We start from the raw sequence: 25,999 nt of genomic DNA, 5'->3' as shown, positions 1-25,999 counted from the left end.
CTTAAATTTTTGTCCAGTACTGAAAATGCCTTATTTTAACACACATATCTCTTATTAGTAGAAATATCTTTTCAAGTTTTTATATTCAGTGGTATAATATGTTTATGTGTGTTTAAATTGTGTGTCCATTTCTGCCTAGAGTTCATTTGGAGGTTTGTTTCTTTGTTTTTCAGTTAATTTTTAGGAACTCTTTGTGTATTCTGGATATTTGTCCTCTCTTAAGTATGTTGCACATACATACCCTCAGTCTATGCCTTGCACTTGAGTTTTATGTATGTCTTTTATGCCATAAACATTACAAATATTTGTGAGTTAAATGTGTTAACCTTTTTTAGGACTTGTAGGTCTTACTTAGTAAGGCTTTTCCCACCACAAGATTATTAAACCATTTTTTTGGTTATTTCTTCCATCATGTTTATGAATTAGTTAATTTTTAGAAATTTCTCTTAGTGTTCTAATTTTGGAGTCCATTTTAGTATATCAGGTTAGGTAAAGAAACTTGTACCCTTAGTTTACTCAAATGCGCACAATCTTTTTTGAATGTCTTACCCTTTCTCCATTGATTTTCAATACCAGCTGTTGCATATACACATGGATGTGTCAGTGCCTTTTTAAGAAATGGATGACTGTAGCTTTATATTATATCGGGTATATCAGGTATGAAAAGACACTCCTCACTGATCTTGTTCTTCTAACTTCCTTGGTTATAATTGTACATTTTCTTTACTCTGAAACAGTTTGACTAGCATAGGAAATTATCTCTTTGTTAAAGGTTACATGGAATTTATCTGTGAAAAAAAACTGTCTGGGACTGGCCCACCCTTTGGGATGGTGGCTGTTTGACAGCTTTCTTCTATGGTAACTGATGTCTTCAAATTGTCTGGTTTTTTTGGATTCAATATATGTAGATTATACTGCCCTAGAGAATTAATCATTTCATAAAATGGAAAAAGTAGTTTCTCAATATTCTTTTAATTCTTTATTTCTCTGGTATTATTTCTTCTTTTATATATTGGTACTTTATTTTATCTCCTAGATTTGTTTCCCTAACTATCTATTTTATTTTTGTCCCCAAAGAACAGATCTTGTTTATTAGTTCTACCAGTTTACTTTCTACCTTTGTCTTTATTAGTTTATTCCTTCTGCTTTGCTCAGGTTTAATTTAATGATATATTCTAATTTTTGGATGCTAATGAATTTGTTTTCATTCTTGTTTATTAATAGACATGTTGTTTAAGGCTGTGGATTACAATATGGGAACCGTTTTAGCAGTATAAGATGTGATTTATAGTGTTTCCATTGTATTCCTTATTACTACTATACAGATATTCTGCCACTTCTGTTTTTTCTTAGTTATGTGAAGAGTCTTAAAATTTTTAGATGCTTCCTAATCCCAGATTTAGTAGTAATTTTCATGTTGCTGTATTGTGATCAGAAATTGTTGTCTGCACTCTTTCCAGTGTTAAAATTTTGGGGAGTTTTATCTGTGACCTAAAATGTGACCAAATTTTTATTTTTAAAATCACTTTCTTAAAGAGAAGTTACAATCTCTGATTTAATCTGAGTATTCAATATGTGACAGTCAAATCTATATTATTAATTATATTAGCCTATTTCTATTTTTTATAGTTATAGCTACTTTTTAATCTGCTTGTTCTTTGGGGCACCTGGCTGGCTCAATCGGTAGGGCATGTGACTGTTCAAGCCCCACGTTGGGCATGGAGCCTACTTAAAAAAAAAAGAAAAATTCTGCTTGTTCTTCATGGTTTGAGAGGGTTGGTTAATAATGTTTCTATCTGATTTTCCTTATAGTTCCTTTACTGTATGCTTTACAAGTGTGTATTATATGACAGTTAGATATAATCAACATATTTTTATTGTGATTCACATCATTCAGCATTATGAAGTCATCTTCATTGCTTTTTTAGTGCTGTCCTGGGTTCAGTCTTGCATGATATCGACCACTGTGTTCTTTCTTTCCTTCCCTCCCTATCTGCCTCTCTGTGTTCTTTCTCCACCCCTTCTTCTCTCCTTTTTTCCCCTTTCTCTCCACCCATTCTTTTGTTTTCAAACTCAGTTAGTTATACCGATCTTTCTCCCACAGAATAGAGTGGAATCTGCTTAATAATTCAAATGCAAAGTGTTTTTTTTTCCTTTCAGTGAGTAAGTTTGGCTGTATTAAATACTGAGATAACATAAAAGTTTAGTATGAATACTGTCATTTTATTTTATATTATATTTTAAAACTTACAGCTTTTGGAAAAGAATTCACAATGTGTTCTGCCTTTTTAGCATTGTGTTCTTTTAATTAGAAAGGTTTATGTTTCTGTTGTCATGACTGCAACAACATAAAAAACCTTAATCCTCTTATTTATTTAAGGATTTATTTATTAATCCTCTGTAAGGAGCTATAATAAACTTAATATTTTTCCTCTTCCTCTTCCCTTTTCTACCAGCTGATTTTAGCATTATAAAATAATTTACTTAAATTCTTTTGTGGTTTATCAGTTTTAAATAATATCTTTTGATCTGAGTAACATTCCATGTTTTTCCTCTTTCGACTTTCATCTTTTTTTGTTTGTTTGTTTTATGGTTTCTGCATTGTTAAGGCTTATACTGCTTGTATTTTATTATAGCAACATAATGACATAGTGATTTAGTCCCATAAGTAGTTTTGGTATTTATTATAGTCCTTTTACTCTGATTTTTCCAGCCATCTCTTGGATGACTACAGTTTATCTTCTAGTAAATTCCTCAACAAAATCCCATGGGAACACGATTTTATGTGTTTGCATATGTTCAAAACTTTTGAACATTCGCTGTTGCCTTTATAATGAATGAGTTTGGCTAGATTTTAAAATCTCATTTATATTTCTTTGCTCAAGGATTTCACAGGCATTACTCTATCCAGTGGTGTGACCAGAGGCAGTGGGGTCCACCTAAGCATGTTGTTGACTGTTGTGGATAAATACTCACCTGGTGGATCCCCCCTTACAGCTACTAGAGCTTTTTTTGTCTTGATGTCCGAGGATTCTTTACATTTGAAGTCCAGTAACTTTGATAAGGTATCTTACTGTTTACTGTTAAAAGGTGTTTCTTGGGGGAAGTACGCCCTTTCAATAGGTGTTTTATTAAAAAAACATTTCTTATATTTTGTCTTCACGAATGTATTCTTTTCGATGATTTTGATTTTCTTCTATGGAGATTCTAGTTATAGGTGTGGAGATCTCCTTAACTTGTCTTTAGATCTCTGTTTCTAATGCTTCTTAAATTTAAAACAGTTTCTCTTCTCTCTTCGGCTGCTCTTCTTGTATTTGTCATCTGTTTACCTTACCTCTGATCTCACTGTAGATTTCAGTACATAGCAGTTAAATCTCTTGAGCTCTGCCAGCCTATGTTTCATCTCCTCTTATTGTTGTGGTGTTTATTCCCTGTTGCTTTTAATTTTCTGATTTGTGGGTGAACATACATGATTTTACTTCATTCCTTTTTACTCTTGGTTTAAATTTATGTTCTCAAGTTTTATCTGAAATTTGGCAGAACTTTTCTTGCAAGCAGTCTTCTGCCATTTGTTTTTCCTGTACCTTTTCTCCTTTCTCTCCATTATTAGGATGCTTGTATGGATTCAGCAGTGGTTCCATTATATCGTTCATCTTCAAGGAATGGGTGGTTCTTGGAACATATTTATGAGAAGGAAAGTCAAGGTCCAAGTACTAAACTAAGAACCTTTTTCATTTCTGTGTTTGATTTTTTTTTCAGTCTTTAATTCTTCTATGTTAATGGAAATGGGAAAGTATAATTTTTTTAAAGTTTATTTAATATGAGAGAGAGAGAGAGAGAGAGAGAGAGAGAGAGGGAACATGCACAAGTAGGGGAGGGGCAGAGAGAGAGGGAGGGAGAAAATCCCAAGCAGGCTCTGCACTGTTAGCACAGAGCCCAATATGAGACTCAAACTCACGTACTGGGAGATCATGACCTGAGCTGAAACCAAGAGTCAGACGCTTAACTGACTGAGCCACGCAGGTGACCCTGAAATTTTCTTAATATCATCGTTTCCACTGCTACAGAGGTATGATGTTCCCTGCAGAGATGGATTTCTGACTTCCTTTGGTTTTTATTATTTTTCTCTGCCTTTAAAAAAAAAAGTCTTTATTTGTTTTTTAAGTTATCTCTGCACACACCATGGGGCTCGAACTCACAACCCCAAGATCAGGAGTCACACACTTGACTGATTATAGGTGCCCCCGGTTTTTATTATTTTTTTGAGGATTTTTGTGCTTATGTTCATGGAGGATATTGATGAAAAATAGGATTATGTTCTGATACCAGTCTGATATTCACAACTGCAGGTAAATATGAATTCTTCTCTCAGGAAGCATTAGGAATTTTATCTTTTCTCTTTGGAATTGTCCCATTTCCCACTATTTATCTAACGTGACTCCTTTTTCATCGAAATTACTTAGCCTTCTGTGGGTCTTTTTAGTTTAATTGTTTATAATTTTCATTAGCTCAGGGAACTTCTGCCTTTTTCTTATTTCTTATACTTTTTTTTTTTTTTACTCTTTCTGTGACTCATATTTTATTTGTGTTTATCTTTCTGGGTTGTTCCTCGATGTTTTGTTTTGTTTTTTCCTTTTTCTTCTTTTCTTTGACCTTTACTTTACATTATAGGAGACTCTCTCTCAACTTTATCTTCCATACCACTTAATAGTTTTTAGTTTTACTATATTAATATGTTACTGTATTTCCATGCTATTTATAATATCTAGGAATGGTCTGTGGTTCTTTGATCTCTCCTGTTAACACAGCATTCTATTTTACCAGTGCTGTAGCACCTTGAATCTTTACCTGATCTAAGGAGTCCGATTAGACTTAAAATTCTAATTTTCTTCTCAATTATTGCTGATATTTTGGGAAGGGGTTTATTTTTTTGTTCATATTTTTATCTTTTTCCCTGTTGTCTATTTTCTTCAAATGTTTAGTAATCCTTGGTTGTCTGTTTATTAATGTGGAATTACTCATTTAGATGTTTCCTTTTTTTTTTCTTTTTGGGGAAGTTTTGGTTGCCTCAGATTCTTCATTCCTTTACTCTTCAGTATTTACGTAGTATTTATAATAAACTTCTATTTAAAAAAATATATATATATACACTCTAAACTTAATTTCTTCACCATCATTTCTCTGATACATAAATTCCTGCTGTAATTGCATGTGTTCTTATCACTCTCATCCCAGTGACCTCCTAGCTTCTAGAAATTCTTTTTCTTTTAATTTTTTTTAAATTATATTTATTTTTGAGAGAGAGAGAGAGAGAGAGAGACAGAGAGGGAGACACAGAATCTGAAGCAGGCTCCAGGCTCTGAGCTGTCAGCACAGAGCCCAATGCGGGGCTCGAACTCACAAACTGCAAGATCATGACCTGAGCTGAAGTCGGATGCTTACCCGACTGAGCCACCCAGGCACCCTGCTTCTAGAAATTCTTTTAATGCACGCCGATTGAAGTACCTTTCTTATATCCCAGAATCGTTTAAAAAAATAGGATTTCTTTTTTCTTACCAAGGAAATACTTCTTTTTTTCTTGCTCCTCTTCCTTCTTCTTGTCAATTTAAGGTTTTGGGAGCATGAAGAGAGGTAGGTGCTGGTTTTCTGTTTCAGCTCTTTCTTGATCTTATCTCTCCAAAATTTCAAAGACTATTTTTCTTCAGAAAACCTTAAAATATATGAAATACAAAGGGCATAGGCAGGATGTTTATCTTTTTTATAGCCTATACTTTTGTTAATTAAAACTTATATTGTAAGCTCATATATAAGAAAAAATTAATGACTTTTGTATGTATTTGACCACTTGATCCTGCTGTTTTTACCTCCTTGTCATCTTTGAAATCTTGACTCCTTTCTAATTTGGTAATTTCCATTTCTCTCTTGAACTCACTTAGGTCCGTCTCACTGTTTTCCTAACTTCTAGTTAGGATTCTCAGAAATAGCACACTTCATCTTCTACTCTGAGGTAAATTCACATCTTAACAAATATTGCTACCTTTGCAGATGAGAGTCAGATTCTTCCACGTGACATAGAATGACCATTCTTGTCTGGCTCTTCCCTCCATGTTTCTCCAGATTCATCTTTGTGTATGTTTTGTTTACCTGGAATTACCTTCATTCTGGAATCTTTTTCTCACTCAGTGTTAACATGTCTGCTGTCTCATGGTGAAGTTAAGCTCTTTTACTTTTGTAGTTCCACCACTTTATTTATAGTCATTTACAGAACTTAACACTTTATTGAAATTATTTTTAAGAGTCCATCTGCCCTCCTGTAGACCGTAGTCCCTTAGTAGGCGGGCATAGTGCTCCTAGAAACTATGTCAGTTTTAGAATACATAGGCACTTTTAAAATGCTTTGAATGAAACTTGGTTTGGTAATATTTATAATCACTAGGGCTTATAACTCATTCAGTAATTTCTTTTAAAGAAGAAAATTTCTATCAGATTTTAAATCAGTGAGAAATCCTAGCCATTCCTGATAGAAGGAAATAGCTGTCAGAGGAGAGGGAGAAATAGGATAGAGGTAGATCAGATCAGCCTCATCAAGTGAGAAGCCCGATGCCATGTCACATACACAGGGAAGCAAAGCCCTTTAGTAGAGTAAGATAAGCTGGTAGAACTTGAGGTACTGAGTTTATGTCTAAATATCTAGACCATTAATTGCTATCATAAAACATTTTAAGATTTATCTGAAATTGGTGTTCTTAGGACAGCAGTTAAATGTAGTGTTTACGTTACTGACCACTAGTAGAACTATGTCAGGTAGCAAAAGAATATCCAAATGTTCCTGTGAAGAAGACTGTGTGCTTTTGTTCAGAATAAATCATAAGGCTAGCAATTGTTAAGACGAGAAAGGAGGCTTGTCCACTATGTAACCGGAGCGACTAGTCTTTCCACATTGATTGTGACTGAACATAATGCCTACTGTGTACAGAACGCACTCTGCTAGGTATTCTGGGAGCAGCAGAAGAAATAAGAGATTGGGCCCCACCCTTAAGGACTGTATTTTCATTAGGCAGAAAACCACGGCCTATGGAAGGATTTATTAGCTATTAAAACAATGGATTAGTCTGTGCAGAGTAAGACATGAGCAATAGAAAAGTTTAATTTTTAAAAATGTGCAGGGGTGCCTGGGTAGCTCAGTTGGTTAAGCATCCCACTTCGGCTCAGGTCATGATCTTGTGGTTCGTGAGTTTGAGCCCCGGCATTGGGCTCTGTGCTGACAGCTCAGAGCCTGGAGCTTGCTTCGGATTCTGTGTGTCTCTCTCTCTCTCTCTCTTTGCCCCTCCCCCACTCATGCTCTGTCTCTGTCCCTCTCTGTGTCAAAAATGAATAAACGTCTCTCTCTCTCTTTCAGAAATAAAGACTAAAAAAAGTTTTTTTAAATGTACAAAATAAGGAGTAGTATAATTTAGATGGGGGAATGACTTCTTGGAGGGGTGAGTATTGATCTGAGATTTTGTGGGAGATGATGAACCTGGAGAGGCAATGAGCTGCCCCAGAATGGGAGGCATGATAGCACAACGTAGAGGGGGAAGACGAAGGGGCAGAGCAAGTTATGTTTTGTGTAAAGCAGGTGATTGGTTGATTTCTTGGCCAAAGAAGTATTTGTAGCACTTACTAATCAAGATCCATTCTTCTGGCTTATAGCATTTGATTTTTTTGGCATAAAGCCACTGGGTAAGTCAACATGATGGTAAATTAGACCTGTTCTTACCTCCCAGGAGCCCACATTCTAAATGATAGAAAGTGCACACACATAAGAAATAGCAGCTTGACTCAATTAGTGTATGACAAAAGGTAAAGAGAGAGGATGGAAAAGATGGATATGGTTGGAATCTGTAAAACAGGATTAAATAATACTTGCTTTACCGGGTTGTCACAATAAAATAAAATAACATATGTAAAGTTCCTAATCCTTAATAGGTAACTTATGTGCATGTATTGTGTCTCCCTTCTTCTCCACCGGTCAATTCTAAGGTAAACTTGTGGGGGAAAAAAAAAGAGAGAGAGATGTTCGAAAGAACAGGATCAGTGACACTTTCTGAAGAGGTATGTCTCGTCATGGGCCTTGAAAGATTGGTGGGGTTTAGTGAGCAAACGTTAGGAACAAAGAGGTAGACATACGGAATGAGCTTTTGGGAGCTACGGGAAGCTTTGTTTATGTTGAGTGGGAGAAGTTGGAAAGGCTGGGAACCTAGAGGTGGGCTGGTACCTGTATAGAATCCTCTTCTGCTCTGATCCTACCTTGTACACTACTCTGACTGATGGTTTACATGTTGTCATGGGTCAGCTCCTTTGGTAAGCAGGAATCAGGAGCTATCAACTTTGAATTCCCCACAGCAAATAGCATAGTATTTTACACCTAGTAAGGCCCTTCACACATATTTATTGACTTAGTAAAGATAACACATGCTTAGGTACATCAGAAACAAGGACTGTATGGTGATATTTCATGCTAATATTATATCAAATTATATAGTACAATGTGGGAAAGAATATTGTAGCGTGGAATAGTGGGGTGTCCTGGGGAAGGCCAGATCTGGGTTTCACCGTGGCTCATTGACTTACGCACCTTGTGAACCTGGGCGGGTTCTTTTGCAATATGTACTTATATCTGAAACCATTTCTTAGCTATCTGTTCTTCTGGCCTTTGTTTCCTCATCTATTGACTAGCTAGTGCCTACCTCATAGAGTTGTTATAAGGATTCAATGAAAACTAGCTCAGTGCCTGGTTCATATTAGGTGCTCACATATATTGTATTAATAATCATAATAATAGTTATTTTTTGATATTCTTAATCCACATTGAAACCTTGATATGCATCTTTTGAGGGGCAAAATGTACTCTATTGCTATCAAAATACTGAGCAAGAACCAAAGTAATGTGCAGTGCTGTCCTATATATTTCACTGTGGATCCTGCTGTATTAAGCTCAAAATCCTGTTTTATCAAATTTCAGTTTTGGAAATAAGGACCTGAGCCACAGTATAAGGAAAAGGGGCATCTTAGGCCCCTTTCTCTGTGACAGCAAAGCATTTTCAGCAGCTGCCTCGGTCTCTTCCAGGCCCACACAAGCTTGGTTTCCTTGACCCTCACAGCAGTTCTAAAATTGTTGGCCATGGGTTTTTATCCTCATTTTGCAGAAGCTGAAAAAAACTAAGGGTCAGGTGACAAGGTTAGTGAGTGTGAAAGTCATTTATAATAATGGTAAAAAAGGCATAGGCTAAAGTTAAATTTTGAATCAGTGTCTATAATAAGTAAGAAGTAAGATAAAACACAGTCAATATGAACACTTGGAAAGGATCACTGAAAAAGGAGACTCTGCCTGTCTTAAGTGTGAATGTCATCTCATTAGTCTTTTTGCCTATTGACGAGGAAAAAGTGTACGTAAGTTTCATTTTTCAAAGACAGTGACCTTTTTGGCAACATAGAGTCACAAAATGCCACACTTTGCTCTTCATGGTTTTCACTGGAATTTTTTAAACTTCAATTTTCGAGTATTCCAAAGAGATGACCTATCACACGAGTTGTCTGTCAAGTGTTTTTTTAAGCCCTTATAGGGCAGGTATATTGCACTGCAATAAATATAGATCCTGGGCATCATTTTGACTTGAAGGATTTTTTTAGTGTTTAAAAAGCTCTATAGTGTCAAGTGAAACAGCATCTTTGACTTCCCACTCACCTAGACCTCAAAATGCAGACTCTGCTTTGAGAACCTCACTTTGTATCCCTATCAGCTATCAAGTTCTACGTATTCTTTTCTCCTAATCACTTTTCAAAGAAAATGTCATTTCTGTATATAGTTTCTTCTACCTTGGTGCATCCTTGATACTTGACGTCTAATCACCATTAGGCTCACCTAACCCAGTACTGGGTATGATTTTTTTTTAACTTAAAAATGTATGATCTCTATTGCACTTTGAGATAGTGACCATGTCTTATTCAACAATATGTTCCTACCACCTAACACGCTGCCTAACATATAGTGGGTACTTTGCCTCATTATTTAGGGACATGAACTGCTTTGATGATGGTGGAACTCCTTTTTTGAGACGAGAGATAACACATCTTTGTAATATTCAAAGACTAAATTGAGAAAAGGAGAAAGAAAAAGCCAAATACTATAGATAATAATCTTGACATTACATAGTTACTGTGGGCTCTGTTATTGCTGGCCTGCCAAAAAAGTGACTCAAGGTTAAACCAGAATCTTTCACTTTACAAATGGTAACTCCCATCCTAGTATTACTAGATTTTTAATGATATTTTTTATTTTAAAAGGCCACAATAAACCTAATTGGATAAGGATCAAATGAATGCCCCAAATTAGATCCACCTGTGACTTTTTATATTAAGTGGATTTCCCTCCCTAGCTACCATTGTGAGGGATCTATGTAGGTTTTGAAATTCAAAGTAGGGAACCCTAGAGTTTGTAGTGTCTCTTTTTCTTTTCAGGAACAGGAGATCACTGTGCATATAAAACACACCCAAAATAAAGCAGTAAAGTGAACCCTGCTTAGTAGCAGTCCAGATAATGAAATGGAAAGTTTGTGTCTGAGATGCCTAGAATCTTCCATTTTGCCTTGTTACTATACAACAGCCACCTTGTAATCTAGCAATTACAAGGAGTTTCCCTTGTACTGAATACAGTGGGTTATTCCATGTGTCACAGTTGAAGAACACAGAGTAGATGCTTGTTAAGTCCTCAGTACAGCAGGGATCTTATAATTACAGTAGCTCTGATTAGTTTCAATACTGTGATACTTTTTATCATTTTGAGTGTTTCTTTTAATCTTCATTTAGACTTCATTGAAAACGTTCTTGTTAGCCACCAATGATTTTACTTTGACGCTCCTCCAATCCCCCCAGATATTCTACTTTTCAATTATTTTAAGAAAAAAGGCAAAATGCCTGTTAAAATTTTGAATTTGCATTGAGCAATGATTATTGTTTAAATACTTTTAATTGAATGAAATATGCTAGGTTACACAGGTCTGTGCTTTTTAAAAACTGATAAGCATTTGCAATTCATATATTGTGGTTTAATGCCCTTTTTAAATTTAACATTATTTTTAGGTTGATTGTTAAGGTAATATTTAACAGAAATACTTAAGTGTGTAACCTCAAGGATAGTTGAAAAGCCCATAATACAAAAATTTTAGCTGTTACAGAAAAAATGCATCAATGAATATTAATAACCTTTTATATAACACGTAAATTAATACTTTGGGACCAATTCTAACCTCAGGATTTTTTGTGCCTTATATAATATGTAGCAATCGACCCATTTATCAAATTTATGAGTTACACAAGTAAATTAAGTTCATCTGCATATTTAAGTTCTTTAAATAGACCAATGTAAACAGTTTCTTATCTGCCATATGTTGAAATGTTTTAGTAAACTAAAGACATAACTGCTTAGTCAACAAAGATGGCATTAAATTGCACTGTTTTGGAAAAAAAAGTTAAGTGAACTAGATGCCTGTTAATCTGGTTCTTTAAATATCATAAACAAAAGTATCAGAATGTGTTTCCAAGGACAAAGGCGGAGTTTTCCTGGCTTTGATTGGTTGCTGCCTTGTCCTGTCCCACGGCCATCCTTAATTGGCTTTGGGTAGATTGGAATCACATAAGCAGAGTGACATTTATTACTTTCCTAGTTTCTTTGCACTGAGCCCTGAGATTCCCAAGTAGTAACTGTAAAAGATTTCTTTCATTTCGTCCATGATCTACAAGAGGGGATCATTCTACGAAGAGCAGGCATGAGTCTGAGTGCGAGAAGAGTCACTCTGCCTGCAATAACGCCAATAGTCCTACAGAAAAGGGTATGTGACTTCTTTTGCCTTTTTTTTTTTTCGTTTTGCTGTTTTTCTTTCTTTCTGCTACCGTGTGTTTATTAATATGTTGGAAACTTTAGTTACATATCCTGAGAGAGATTGTCATTCATTGAGGCTAGAGGTAATTAAAGGGTGTATTATTGAAATTAGACAAAAGGGGGAAAATGCTGTGCTAGAATGTCTCTGTGGTAAAAAAAAAAAAAAAAAAAAAAAAAAAAAAAAAACCAAAAAAAAACTCCATGGAAAAGCAGTTTGGTCTCGATTTCAGGGCATTGTGATTTAGAGAGTATTTGAAGCTTTTGCTTTTTTTTTTTTTTTTTCCTTCTGTAACTTCAGGCCTCTTTGCCTTTAGTTCAGTAGAAAATCTGCTAGCTATTATGTTTTATATTTGTGTACTGAGAAGCAGTTTCTTTGTTTCCCTATAATTCATAATACATCCATCTTCATTGTTGAATGGACTATATAATTGTTTTACTGTTTAACCATATGGCACCAGTTTATTAGCCTCTGGTTTCTACCAATTTCTATTGAGTTGCTGCCTATTTGCTTAAGAAAAACTTTCCATTATATTCCCTTGTGAAAGAGGTTTCTGTTAATTATTAATGCAATCAATCCTGTGTATGAAAATATTGTATCTATTGGTTTTTTGTAAAGTTTATTTCCATGTCTTACTTGCAGCATCGTATTTTATAAGGTAATGATAAGTATAACATGAGATGTAGTATTTATAATACTAAACTTTTCTGGTAAATACACCAAATAAGAACAATGCATTTAAATCCTTAAAGAATCAAATCTCCAGTATAGAAAACAAAAGCACCAACCCACATTTCTGGCGATATGCTTTCTGAATGGTTTTGGTGACGCTAGAAACTAATGTTTATTTCCGTACCTGACTTTTAATAGTTAACTGTTAGTTAGCTATTAGTGTATTCCGTAAGTCAAAGGTCATGGTTTAATTTGTTTAAATATGACAAATATAACAATTAAGGTGTTTTTTTTTAAAAAGAAAAGTATCTTTTTTATTGTTTTTAATTTTTAGGTTTTCAGTTTATTTTCTTACACAGTCAACCATTTATTCACTAGGGACATTTTATTTGGCATTGGAATTGTATATGGTAATTTTGCCAACATTTGTTCTTTATCTTTCTTCATGTCTTTTTCTCTCATCTTAAGCAAATTTAATTGAAAATGCTTTGAGCTTGAATCTTTATTTTGATTTAGACTTAGCATTAATAGTGACTGTATATATAGATTCCCTGACTCACTGGAATGTGAAAAGTATACTAATATGTATCAAATATGTGTTCTTATGTCTGAGTTCTTGATCCAATTAATATTGCAATTTAGAATAACCAAGAAGCTTCCATCATGTTCTTTTGGATGACATGCTGGTGTGGTAGGAAGCATACTACCTGAGCTGTTTACTAGCTGCGTGACCTTGGGCAAGTCACTTAAACTCGTGGTCATTACTTCTTCACCTGTAACATAATAGTTGAGGGATTTTCATTAAAAGCTTTCTGCAGTCTTACCTGTGTCTGTAATTCTGCGAATCAAATAATATATTTTGTATTTTCATAGTTAAAATATTTAAACCATTTATTTTTTTTTAGAGTATTAAAACATTAGAAAAAGATGCTGTCATTTTCAAGGACTTTGAGCACTTAATCCAGGGCACTTCGTATGAATAAAACTCGGCTAGAAAACCCAGTACTGACTGGTAAATAGCAGAACAAGAATATTCTGGAAAGCTGTGATTATAATTGGTGTTAAGTCTGAGCTGCCGATGGTCACATCATTGTGATTTCTCTTGGTCTCTTATAATAAGCTGCTTGTCAGGTTTTTATTATAATAATTACATAAGTAATTGTGCCCAAGTCCATGTTATTCCTTTCCAGCGAGTACACATATTAAATTTCCACGTAATTTAGGACATCACCATTCGCTGAAGGTACTTATGGTATTTCTTCGTCCTGGCATTTTAACCCCTAGAAGGCCCCTTATCTAGAAGACTATCCCGAAAATCTTAACATCTCTTACTTTAGGAATTGGGCATTTTTATAACTAGAAAACATCCATCTGCTCTGGTTACACCATGACTTTTTTTTCCCCAAGATTGAAAATTATTCCATACTTGTAATTAACTTGTCATTTTCTATATGCACCATAATTTAAGGTGATCTTACAAATTGGTACCAGCATTTCTCAGAGTGTTTTGGGGGCAGCTTCTTGTTTTCCTAACAAGGCAGCAAGTGCCTTTTGCGTAAGTTTGCCATAAAGTTTGCTCATCCTGAATGAGTGGCTCTTGAAAAATAATTTGCCAGTTGGAATCCTAATCATTTGAAAGGCTGAGGGCATTTCTGAAAATGCTTGATAGCACTAGGGAATAATTTTGTTATCAGTCTGTGTATGTGATCTAAATGGCCTTAAGATTCTCCTGAGAGTGGCTGGGAACTTGAACTTTAGACATGGTCCGTAACACAGTATGGGTCTTTTTTTTTTTTTTTTTTTTTTTGTAGAAGATCAAATACACTTTGATCTCTGAGGGACAGGGATTTTTGGTAGATTCTCTATCAAGTGAATTTTTAGGAAAGATATTTTTTGTGTCCTCTAATTCTATTAGGGTCTTATTTCCTTGATTCTGGTTCACCAAGGTTCTAGTGAAGAAGGGTTCATCATATCTCTCAGAAATGGTTACATCCTCACCAAATGCTCTGAATGAATATTTTACCTCATAGCATTTTTCTCAGGGAACTACTAGGTTATATCTTTTTTTTTTTTTTTTCTGATGAGAGAAGTCTGAGTCTCTTGGGTGTTGAGTGACTTATGCAAGGTCACTCAGAAGGTCAATGGCAAAGCTAGAAATAGAATCTAGGTCTTGTGACTTCAGTGTGTTTCTCCTAGATATGTGTTACCTCCTGAAATTAATATGTTAATGAAATTGCCTTATGGGGTGTATAATTGCCATTCAACTTCTAGTCTGGAATTAGCTTAGGCAAATCCTTTCATCTCCCTCTGCACCTCCACCAACTCCCATATGTTCTAGTGTAGAAAACATTTTATTCAGAAAGCAATTGTCAGCAGCAAAGAGTGTGTGTGTGTGTGTGTGTGTGTGTGTGTGTGTGTGTGTCTGAGAGAGAGAGAGAGAGAGAGAGAGAGAGAGAATGAGCATTTATACCCAGAGCTCTAGATTGGTACAGTACATCAAGAAACTATTTTAAGGTCCTAGAGAATTAACAAAAGACTCAAGCATTGTAAAATATATATTAAGTGTAATATAAAATTCCTATTCTTTTTATAGAGAGCCTTCAAGATCAGAAGGCCAGATGTCCATTTTCTGATTTTATGGGTAGGCATATTCTAAGCCTCTATCAGATTTATAGAGTTTTGTGAATTATGTTTACAAGCATTTCTCCATTATTTATCCATACCACAATTATGAGATGTTCGTAAGCACACAAGATCCTAAAGCATCTTCTGAAGTCTCAGAGAAAGAAGGGATAATTTCTTGAATATATTTTCCTTAAGATTCAAATCCTTTTGAAAATCTGAAATTCATGAGTATAATATGGAGCAGCGCCATTTATCCAAAGATTCAATTCTCTGTCTATACAAGAGAATAGTTTATGTTATATTCATTTCCTTCCTCATACAGTTAGAATCATTGCTATGACTTTCTAAAAATAGTTTTGTAAAAAGTGAAAGAATACAGATTATCATATCACTATTTTGCCCAGAAACTTTTAAATATATACAGAATCAGTCCAAATGTGTGTAGCATTCACTGAGCTTCAGGGCTTGTGTGCCCCGTGGCTTCTTCCCCAGCTTCCTGTGAAGCCTCCACTCAGTACATGGCTTTCTTCCTTGTGCTCCAAACAGTGATTGATGTTTGTCCTTCTGTACTTCTGCCCCCAGTTTTGTGCTCCGTGGCCTATAGACAACTCCAGGATTCTGTTTGCTTTCCCAAAGGCTGTTTGTTGTCTGTGTCCCAGCTCAAGCTTTTAAGACTTTCTCAGCACATCTATCTTGGTGGTGTCTTGATTCAGGATCAGTGGACATGCCTTTGTTGCTTACTTTCCAATCCAGTATGTTCTGCCATGTGACATCAATTTTAGTATCATCTTTTATGATACTGAAGTCTCATTAGCCATCCACAGTTATGTATTTTCTGCTTTCTGGCTATTCAGAGTGGACTTTTAGTGTTCTCTGTGTTACCGTGTGTGTGTGTATGTGTGTGTGTGTGTGTGTGTGTGTTAATGTATAGGTCTTGTACTATCTGGTTTTCAAAATTTGTTGTTGTTGGTTTCTTTTTTTTGTCTTACCACTAGATTTTAAAAATTTAAGAGACTCCTTAAATAAAGTGCTTTGTCAGTTACGAGCTGAATTTCTATTTCACATACCCAGAAAACTGAAATGACAGTGCATTAAACGGGGAGGAGATTTATTTTTCTTTCACTTTACCAGAAGACTCAGTCTAAAACTAATGTAGCAGCCCCACAATGTCCTCAGGCAACCAAACTTCTTCTTGCTTTCTGTTGTATCTTCCTTAGTGTGGGTCTCTTTTCCTTTTATGGAAAGAGGAATGCAAATCTCCAGTCATCCTGCTCACATTCCTGGCATACAGAATGGGAAGCACCAAGGGCGTGCTGGCCTCCTCTGTCAGATGTTAACTGCCACCCTGAGGTAACCAGGAGCTTCTGCTTCATCTTACTGGCCAAGATTATGTCATGTGGTCAGTCCTGGATACAGGGGGAGCCAAGAAGTGGAGGCCTTGAGCTCCACACACTGTTCTTGTTAGAATCAGGACTCTTCAGGAAGGGAGAGGGGAACAGTGATTCTTGGTGGGCAGCTAGCCATCCCCACCACAAGTGCCTCCAACATATTAGACATTCAATAAATATTTCTCCCTTGGATTTTTCTTATTGTGTTTTCAGATACAAAATATGGCTTTGCTTTTTTGTTTGTTTGTTTTAAAGATTTTATTTTTAATAATCCCTACACCCTACATGGGGCTCAAACTTACAACCTGGAGATCAAGAGTCTCATGCTCCACTGACTGAGCCAGCCAGGCGCCTGTCTCTATGGTTATGCTTTTTGAACAAATGTATTCTGTTACTTGTATGGGGGTAGTAGAAGGTATAGTAAGTGGGGGAGAGAGTAGATTTCCTGAGCAGGGGAGGGTAATGGAGACCCACAGACGGCTGGCTTCCTTGGTTGGAAGGTAAGGTTGTGAAGTGGTAACCAGTACAGTATTATTTCTGTCTACATGGAGTTCTCATTCTTGCTAAACCTCACCCTTTCTTCTGCCCTTTTTGTTGTATACAGGGTACCTTTGTTGCATATCCACCTAGGAAGGGTACCACAGAGACAAATGGATTTTGTGTTTTCACAAAATGTTTCCTTTCCTGAGAAGTGAGTTTTTAGGAAGTGAGCTACAGTAGAGAATGTTGGTGTGTTTTAGAGCCAGGCAGCTCTGAGTTCAAGCTCAGCTCTGTCACTGACCAGTGGTGCGACTTTGGGTGCCTTCCTTGAAACTTTTCTGAGGATCATTTTCTCTGTCCTGGGGATGAGGATGTTTCCTCACAGAGCAGTTGGATAAATATTTAGAAATACTTGACATGTAGTAGAAGCTCGAAAAAATGTGAGTTTCTTCCCCACCCCCATCTGTGAAATGGCATGTTTTACTAGTTTCATAAACAGTTTAAAATCTCGCTATTACAATGAGCATAAATTGTTTTGTGCCCTGTCCTATTAAGGTAGTTATCCTTGTAGTAAATGAATCAAACAAAAAGTAGTTGTCCTTGATATATTACAGCCAGGGAGAGGAAGGCAATGTGTGTTTCACATGCTGGTTCCCTCAGCTCTTTTACTGTAACTTTTGGTGGGCTGTAACTGAATTAAAAAATAATAATCCAACTATTATATGCTGACAATTTTTACTTTTAAGCTGGGACCATAGATTTAAATATAATTAGATAGGTTCGATTATTTCTCTTTTCACTGTCCTGGGGAATATTAGGCAGGAACTTCTGGGTTATGTATTTGAAAGCGGTAAAATTGTGCCTAATATAGAGACATTTGTCTCAGTAGATAAAAGTGATGTTGCTGGAATGTTAGCTACATGATGGCAGAGGCAGTGTCACTTTTGATCATCACTGGACTCAAGTGCCCAACATGGGGCAGGTACAACATTGGTATATAATTACTGTTAGTTGAATAAACACAATGTTTGAAAAAATAGAATTGGACTGTTTGAATACTCACCTGTTATTGGCATTTCCTTCTCTACATTCGCGACCCTGTTGCATTCACTTCCTTTTCCCCTGGTTTCATACCTTGTGAAAAGCCACTCAGAGTCCACCCTGCATCGTCATTACCTTTATCCAGCTCCAGCTTGCTGCTGTGGGCAACTCTGTGTACTCACTGCCCTCGACACACACTCATAAAATGAAAACAGCTCTAACGTGTCCAACACTGATTACACATTCTCTTTAGTCCTCATAAGAACCCTACAGGATTGGTGGACAATTCCAGTTTGGGACGAGGAGTGTGAGGCTTGGAGGAGTTAAGTGCTGCCCACAGCACACGTCTGGTCCGTGACCAGGCAGGACTGAGTTCCGGGCCAGCTCCGTGCATGCAGGAGGCCACCTCTCCCAGCCACGTGGGCTCACTTGCTGCGGGGCCATTTCCATCTGCCGCTAAGAGCTCTCTGCCCTCTCTTGCAGTCCTTTGGTTGGACCAGTCTCACCTTTCTGCCTATCTCTCTTCTTCCTCTTGTCATTTTATCTGGTTGTGTACTCAATCTTGCCCTAAAGGTGTGGCGACTAAACCCTATGTCAGAGTTTCTCAGCGCTCAATAGTACTGGAGAAGCCTCTGAGACTTACTGAATGCCTTATTTGCTTTCAAAAATTTACAATAAAAATCACTTATATTAATTGAGCCCTATCAGTTTGCCAGCAGTTTGCCAATTTTTAGTATGAGGAATCTAACTCGTAACCTGGTGGTTGAGGATCTGATCACAGAGCGGACTGCAAAGTCCACCATCACCATGAACACCTGGACTGAACCTCCATATGAATGAGGGCCATGACCCACATTGTTCTGTGAACCACAGTGCCTGGTCCACATTTGGCAAGGAAGGCAGATTAAAAATAGGCTCATTAATAGTCTCAGACCCTTGCCTGGGGGCAGTCTCAGGGCTGGCTCTCCTGACTATTCCCCAGCACCGGAAGCCAAGTCTAGAAAATAAGAATCTCTTTGGCAGAAGAAAGAAGCAAGGCTTTTGGTAGTTTCAGATATTAAACCCTCTGAGAGGGTAGGGTCAAGATTTTCTACCCCTGTAAGATATCAAAAACAGTTGCTCTTCAGACTGTTCCTAAAGAAGAGGAATTCAAAAATCATCTTTGGCAAAAACACCATCGTTAGAAAGTGATTATAAACGCTTCCTAGTCGGCCATGTACGGTTAGACGTATACATTCAGTTATATTAGCGAAAATTTCAGGGATTTTATAGTTTCAGAAGATAAATTAGTTTGGGTAGTTCTATCAATATTCAAAGAAATGTTTTGAAATTACCATTCTAAGTACCAGACTAACTCCAGCTTGAGTTCCAGGAAGGATTCTTGCTGAGGTGACTTGATACACAGTGTGTGTGTGTGTGTGTGTGTGTGTGTGTGTGTGTGTGTGTGTATACATATATTCCAAAAAATCCTTATTGAAGTTAGGATGTACACGATTGATCTGAAAAATTCCAATTGTTAAGAATATTTAAAAATAGCTTTAAACATTTTAAAAGCTTGTAATTATGATAGTACCTGCACAGGGTTAAGAATGTTAAAGTTGTAATTTTCAAAACATCGTTATTTTCTCTATTTGTACACGCTGAGAAGTAAAGACTCCCTCTGCTGGCTGTTTCAGGACATGCAGATTTCCGGCAAGTTAATATGGAGAAAAGTGAAACAAGGAGCAACCTCTCTTGATATTCCAAAAGCAGGTGCTTTGGCACATACGTGCATTTTTATATTGTGGTTTTTAGTTATCTAACACTTTATCTGAGATGGCGTGTAGAAGCAGCGGCTTACAGCCACATGGAAGTTGGAGGAGCAGAGCGGCAAGAACCGAGGCAGGTCGGAGCCCAGAGAAGGGACTCTGGCTGGCTGTGCCGGGGAACAGCTAGCATCCCAAGCAAGTCAGACCTTCTTCAGTCTCGGCTTCCTTGTTTGTAAAATGAGAGGATGTCAGTGGATGTTGTCCAAGAGTCCTCTTGACCTTTCATATTTTATGATTCAAGCAGCACTGAGTGTATTTCTTGTACACAAATGTGCTTTATACATGTTTTTACTGATATAAAATAAATATTTAGCAAAGTGAAAAAAAGGTAAAATTACAAAAATGGTTATAAATCATTTGCTCCTAGTGCTGACACAGCATGGGAGTGTTAAGTCTAGAAAGTGATATTTTGTGTGCTATTATAAGTTTATACAATAATATCTCCCAAATGTCCCAGAAAGACAGCATAGCACATTTCATTGATCCTACGGCACCTTAAGTTACAAGAAGCATCATTATGTTCTATGTTTCCAATTAAACTATGACAGACCACTGATGGTAAGTTACATCCAAGTTTCAGACAAGTTAAATGTGAGGAGATGTGCTTTTAAAAATTAGTAAAATAAGGCAGTTCCTGAAAGTGCTTCAACTGATGCCAGACAACCCAAGAATTGCAATAAAAAGCCCAGTGTTCTGGGCACTAATAAACGTTCTCTTTCTACTCTTCATGTTTCCCCCTCTCTTTTCTTAACACTTTTTCCACCCCTTCCCAACTTGTCCTTCTCACTGTGTGAAACTGTTTTTTCACTTTTTTGCCTAGACATGTCTTCTGGGTATTCTGGGAATAAATGATTGCTTAAACCCTGAAACGAGATACTGGAATAACATTGTGTCCAACATAAGCATGACCAGTGGTTTTCTGCTTTAAATATGAATAACCATTAGCACTTGTGAAGGTTTTTCTTTTACTTCAAAGACGAATTAGTCAGCACTGGCATCTTCACAGGAATTACATGAGTTTTAAAAACACTGAGGCTTCAGAGAACACTCTTTTGATGAAGTCACTGGAAACATTAGTGTGGGATTTGGGATTTGACCCTCTTTATTCATATTGGATTTAGGTCCTAAAATAACACGCATATATGCATATGTAGATGTGTGTGTGTGCGTGGTTTGGGACATCTTTAGACTTTATTTTTAGTGTTTGCCTTCTTTTATAATGAAATTGGAGCTGTCTCTTTTGCCTTTTCCCCCTGCCACATAACAGAGCACACTGAAAGGGCTTCCAGTTTTTTAATCGCAAAACTGAACCCCCTCTTGAGTCTTTCTGGCTACCCATGAGGGAGAAGAGAAGGAGCAGCCTGTAGGGCTCTTGGCCTGAGAAGAAGGGCAGAAAGGGTCAAGAACAGAGTTGGAGTCTCAGAGAGGGTAGAGGGGTATCAGGGAGACTTTCTGCGTGCCCCTTGGCCTGCACACTGGGTCTCTTCTCCTGGATGGGAGACTGGCCAGGCCATGATGTGACAGTGTTACTGTTCTAATCTGTCAGGTGTGGCAGTGCTCAGTCCCCTGCAATGTCAACTTTGGGGCATTTCCACGCCGGGCCCCTTTGGCTTGATGCTGGATGGGAAACCAATTCATACATCATACATCTCCATCCGTATATTTTGAATTTATATCCAGAACTTCTGGAAGTTCTACATGTATCTCCAGTAACACAGGCCATTTTTTTAAAAAGTTTATTTATTTTGAGAATGAGAGAGTGTGTGTGCACAAGCAGGTGAGGGGCAGACAGAGGAGGAGAGAGAGAATCCCAAGCAGGCTCCATGCTGTCAGTGCACAGCCTGACTCAGATCTTGATCTCAGGAACCGTGAGATCGTGACCTGAGCCAAAATCAAGAGTTGGCACACTTAACCGACTGAGCCACACAGGCACCCCAGCAACACAGGTCCTTTAACTCTGAATTCGTTTCTGTGTTTATCCAATCAGGCCCTGTGATTTCCCCACTGAGATGAAATCGCATACAAATGTAGACAAGTTCAGAGTTTTTACAGAGATGGTGTGGGGGTGATCCAGCTTGTGATCTAGAGGACTGTGGACTCAGGGAAGGAGCCTGGCTCAGTCACTGGTGACTTGGTGGATCTGCCTCACGGAACTCGGAACCGTCTGCCTCAGTTTGGTTAATAAACCCTCGTAGGGTAGATGTTCTGTTACTCGTCGCTGAACTGGTTCCTAAATGGTTAGGTGACCGTGTGGTTGTTTGCCATTATTCTCTTACTAATTTATACACATGTTCTTGTGAACTTTCATTTAAAACTTAATTCTGTATTTCCAACCATTGGGAAAAGGCATTCTGTCATTTGTGGATCTGAAAACTGCTCCCTTCCGTGGTGGGCTCCCTGCTGGTTTGCACCGATGGAAACCTGTGGTCCGCAGTGCTGGGTGAAGAGCCTTCTCGAACATGCCTCCTGACACTTGAGCTTCCTCACCCGCTCCTCATAACTTCGTGCCTCTGCTCTTGGCAAAGCGGTCTGTCTCTTGTTGCATGCGTGTTTTTTGCTTCTTCAGTCCTTGGTGTCTTTACTCCTAATATTTAATATTTGTCCTGCCCAGAGGTCCTCTGACCTTTTTTTTTTTTTTTTTTGAATTCTCATAGAATACCAGAATTGAAATGGGCCAGAGAAGTCACCTTCTCCACCTTTATTCAGTTCACAGATTTCATGAAAGCTTTGCTTGTGTTTTCTCTTTGGTCTCCGGGTATTTTTTCTCCCCTGGAGGTTTTCAAACCCTATGAGGTTTCAAAGCTACTGTTTTGGAATGCCTAATGTTGTCTCCTGCAGGGCTATGCATGATGGCTTCATTTTTCACTATAAGAATAGTTTTGATTATCAGCTGTGTGCCAGGTACTGTACTAATTGCTAGAGACACAAGGGGAAGAAAACAGTGACATCATCCCTGCTGTCATGCAGCATTCTGAGCAGTGGAGGTTGATGGATAGTAATCACGTGGTTGTGCACATGCATACATGGCATGAAGGGCCTGGACCTAAACTGAGAGGGTCATTGAAACTTCCCCACAGAAATAATGGCTCATGTGAGGGATGGAAAGTAGAAGGTGGGGAGATAGTGTACAAAGCAGCTCTAGTAGCATATGCAAAGGCCCCGTGTCAGGAAGGAGCACGGCTATTTCAAGAAACTGAGAAAAACAAAATAATATGTTTGGAGTTAGAGAAGAAGGAAAGGGTTATAGGGGGTAGATCTGAAAGGAGCCACAAGGGTATGGAATAGACAAGTTTGTGCCAGTCAGTTTCTGTAATTCTGATATTGGTGACAATACGTATTTTGAGTTAATATAAGTAGTTGAACATGTGCTGCTCATGCTCAAGTAAAATGTGTTATTGAATATCTTTTTTTAATGGAGAGAATGGAAGACATCCTACTACCTGACTTCTCTAAGCCATGTACTCTTTTGCTCTTAATAAATATTTGACAATTAGAAAAACAAAACAGAGTGGCCATAAAGAAGCAGTAGCTTTCCTTGAGCTGTTAGGGCCTTTTGAATAGTTTTTGTTTTTTAAAGTATGCCATTTTGTTAGAGATTTGGAATAAGTAATACTGAATATATTATTTTCCATTTCCTTCAAGGGAACACAGTGAGTTACTTAATTCAAAATATCTGAGACTGTCTTCTCTTATCTTAGGACACTGCATTCCTTATGTAGAAGAATGTAAAAATCCAGGGCCACTCTGACCTTGATATAAAAATATTTCTCATGATTTAGGTGCATTGCCTATCTGTTAAAAATAATAGAGTAAAAAATGGAAACATTAAAAGATAGCTTTATAATCTTATTGCACTTGGATGATAAACTTTTAAAGAGCTGTGGAAAATAAACTTTCCTTGGGACCTAGTTGAGGTCACACCTCTAAGGGCCTTGTTTCTTACTTTCTATTAACCATATGTAAACAAAATAGATAATTAATGGATACAGTGGATAAATTAATGTTTCTTTTTAGAAGTTATATACTTTCTTCATGGTAAGGTCTTAGTATTTAAATGTGATGTTTAAGTTATTGTAAATTAAATAGTAATTAATAAGAGTCAGTGTCTAATTAAATATTAAGTGTAGTATTTAAATGTAGTTAATTTAAAAGTTAAATTTAAATTTTCCCAAAATAAAAACTTTGGCACAAGAGACAACCATGCCCCAATGATCTTTTTTTTTTCTTCCTCTTTTGCTCTTTCTTCTTATTTTCTTTCTTTATTTAAAAATTTTTTCTCACTTCATTCTGTGGATTCTTGGTCATGTATTTATGCATAATCCATGCTTATTTTTTACCTGCTGAGTGATTATCCCACCTTCCATCCCCCTCCTCTGAAAAAAAACCAAGGATACATGGGGGAAAGCTACCCTGTATTAATTCCTCACCGGTGCTCCCTTCTGCTCTGTAACATTGCCACATGACCAGATGGCAGTCCTGAGTTTGTCTCAAATATTCCAGGATGAATCCAGGCTGAGAAAGGACTATCTATACCATACCGTCACATTCCTGGGGTCTGCAGGGAGGAGCAGAACGGCTGCCTCTTGGGGCCTTGCCTAGTGCTTTCCTAAGGCTTTATGAATAATCTGCTCTGAGAATCAGAATTTCCAGTGATTGTAGCAGATGATTACCATGTGTGCTTTGGAGGCAAGGTGATACATATCGGATTGACTTTCAGATTTGATCCCTTTATTTTTTCAGAAATGGCCGTTGTTTGATTTTTAAATATTTTATATCTTTTAGTCTTGAGGCTTTAGGGGCCTCAAACTTTCTTCTAAAAAGTTAACCATTTCTTGCCATCCCTGTATATTTGAATGTTGTTGTGTCTACCGCTTTGAAAATGGGTTATGTTAATTTTTTAATCTTTTGCTTCCACTTACTTTTATGGAGGGCAGTCAGGGGAGTTGAAGTATAAAGTGTATGAACTGTCTTGATAAGATGGATGTCAGCCAAAACAGAGATCTGCTTCAGCCACATTTCAGCATATCCCCTGCGGGGGCTACTTTTCCTGTGTGGTACTATTTCACTAGTTGCCATATGCTCCCAGAGAAGTTTTTCAAACTGTAAACCACTCCAAAGGCCAAGGTTGCTCTGACTGTCAGGATTACAGTGACCGGGCAAGGCTTCCTAAACACAGCCTGTGTGTACCCTGTTGGCTGTCCTTGGGCACTCGCTCTGTTTATGCTGCTGGGATGTTATAGACAGGCCTTATCAGTGCATGTCTCTCTTGCTAGTCAAGTATCTTTCTGGTCATTGATGCAACAAAGAAAGTTCTTATACTTTTTTAGTGTCAGGCAGGATTTCTTCCTGCTGCTATATAATTTCAAATGATCAATTAGTATGAATAATATTTTTCTCCCCGTTTTTCACTTTATAAAGCAAGCTGGGAATTTAGATCACGGAACTTGAAATTATAATATCCCTTTATTAAGTAGCGTAATTATATGATTTTAAAATTTCTTTGTTACCACTCAGTGTGTAGAGGAAACAGGATGCCATTATGTTGCTCTAATAATTCTGAAGAACAGCCCTGCTACTTGTTTTTACCTAATCACAAAAGTTTTTAACTTAGTTTTAATCCATACTAGTCATGTAGGATTTCAGATGATTTGACTTTTTTTCTTACATAGGACAGTTTTGTGTAGTAATACTTTTGGCAAGAGGCATATTCAACTCTAGTAGAGAGTTAAGGCTTATTAGATAAGCATTTCCTTTTTCGTATATTTTAAGGAGAAATAAATACTAATAAAGTGAGACTTTTAACCAAGACACCCCTTTGTGGTATAAAGAATTTTTCACAATTATTGAGTAGATTTGAGAGATGACAGGAATTTATTCCTGTGGAATATCAATTAAAATATAATTTTATCATTCTTAGGTAAATGTGTACTTTGGATACATGTCAATTAAATAGGAGTTAAAAAATACAAATTTAAAATGGAACTCAAACAAAAGTACCAAGCTTTTTTTCCAGTGGGTGTTATTTATTTTAAAATGAGTACATGCACCTATTCTAAAAATTTGAGTT

At 37.0% G+C, this 25,999-nt stretch overlaps 1 protein-coding gene across 3 annotated transcripts in view; it reads left to right on the top strand.

Moving 5' to 3' along the window:
* GRB14 (growth factor receptor bound protein 14) overlaps positions 1-25,999 on the top strand; it is a 115,787-nt gene that overhangs the window by 42,332 nt on the left and 47,456 nt on the right. The window contains exon 1 of one of the 3 annotated variants that reach the window (XM_007074649.3): positions 11,671-11,870. The exons of the other annotated variants lie outside the window; for them this stretch is intronic. Within the exon in view, the coding sequence (XP_007074711.1) occupies positions 11,808-11,870 (63 nt within the window). The 5' untranslated portion in view covers positions 11,671-11,807. Of the gene's footprint in view, positions 1-11,670; positions 11,871-25,999 lie in introns of those variants that run through there. 3 annotated transcript variants of the gene reach the window in all.

Source organism: Panthera tigris, chromosome C1 (assembly GCF_018350195.1).
Source record: "Panthera tigris isolate Pti1 chromosome C1, P.tigris_Pti1_mat1.1, whole genome shotgun sequence".
Lineage (NCBI taxonomy): Eukaryota > Metazoa > Chordata > Mammalia > Carnivora > Felidae > Panthera > Panthera tigris.
Note: the sequence above shows the minus strand (reverse complement) of the source record. Positions and strands in the feature narration are given on the sequence as shown.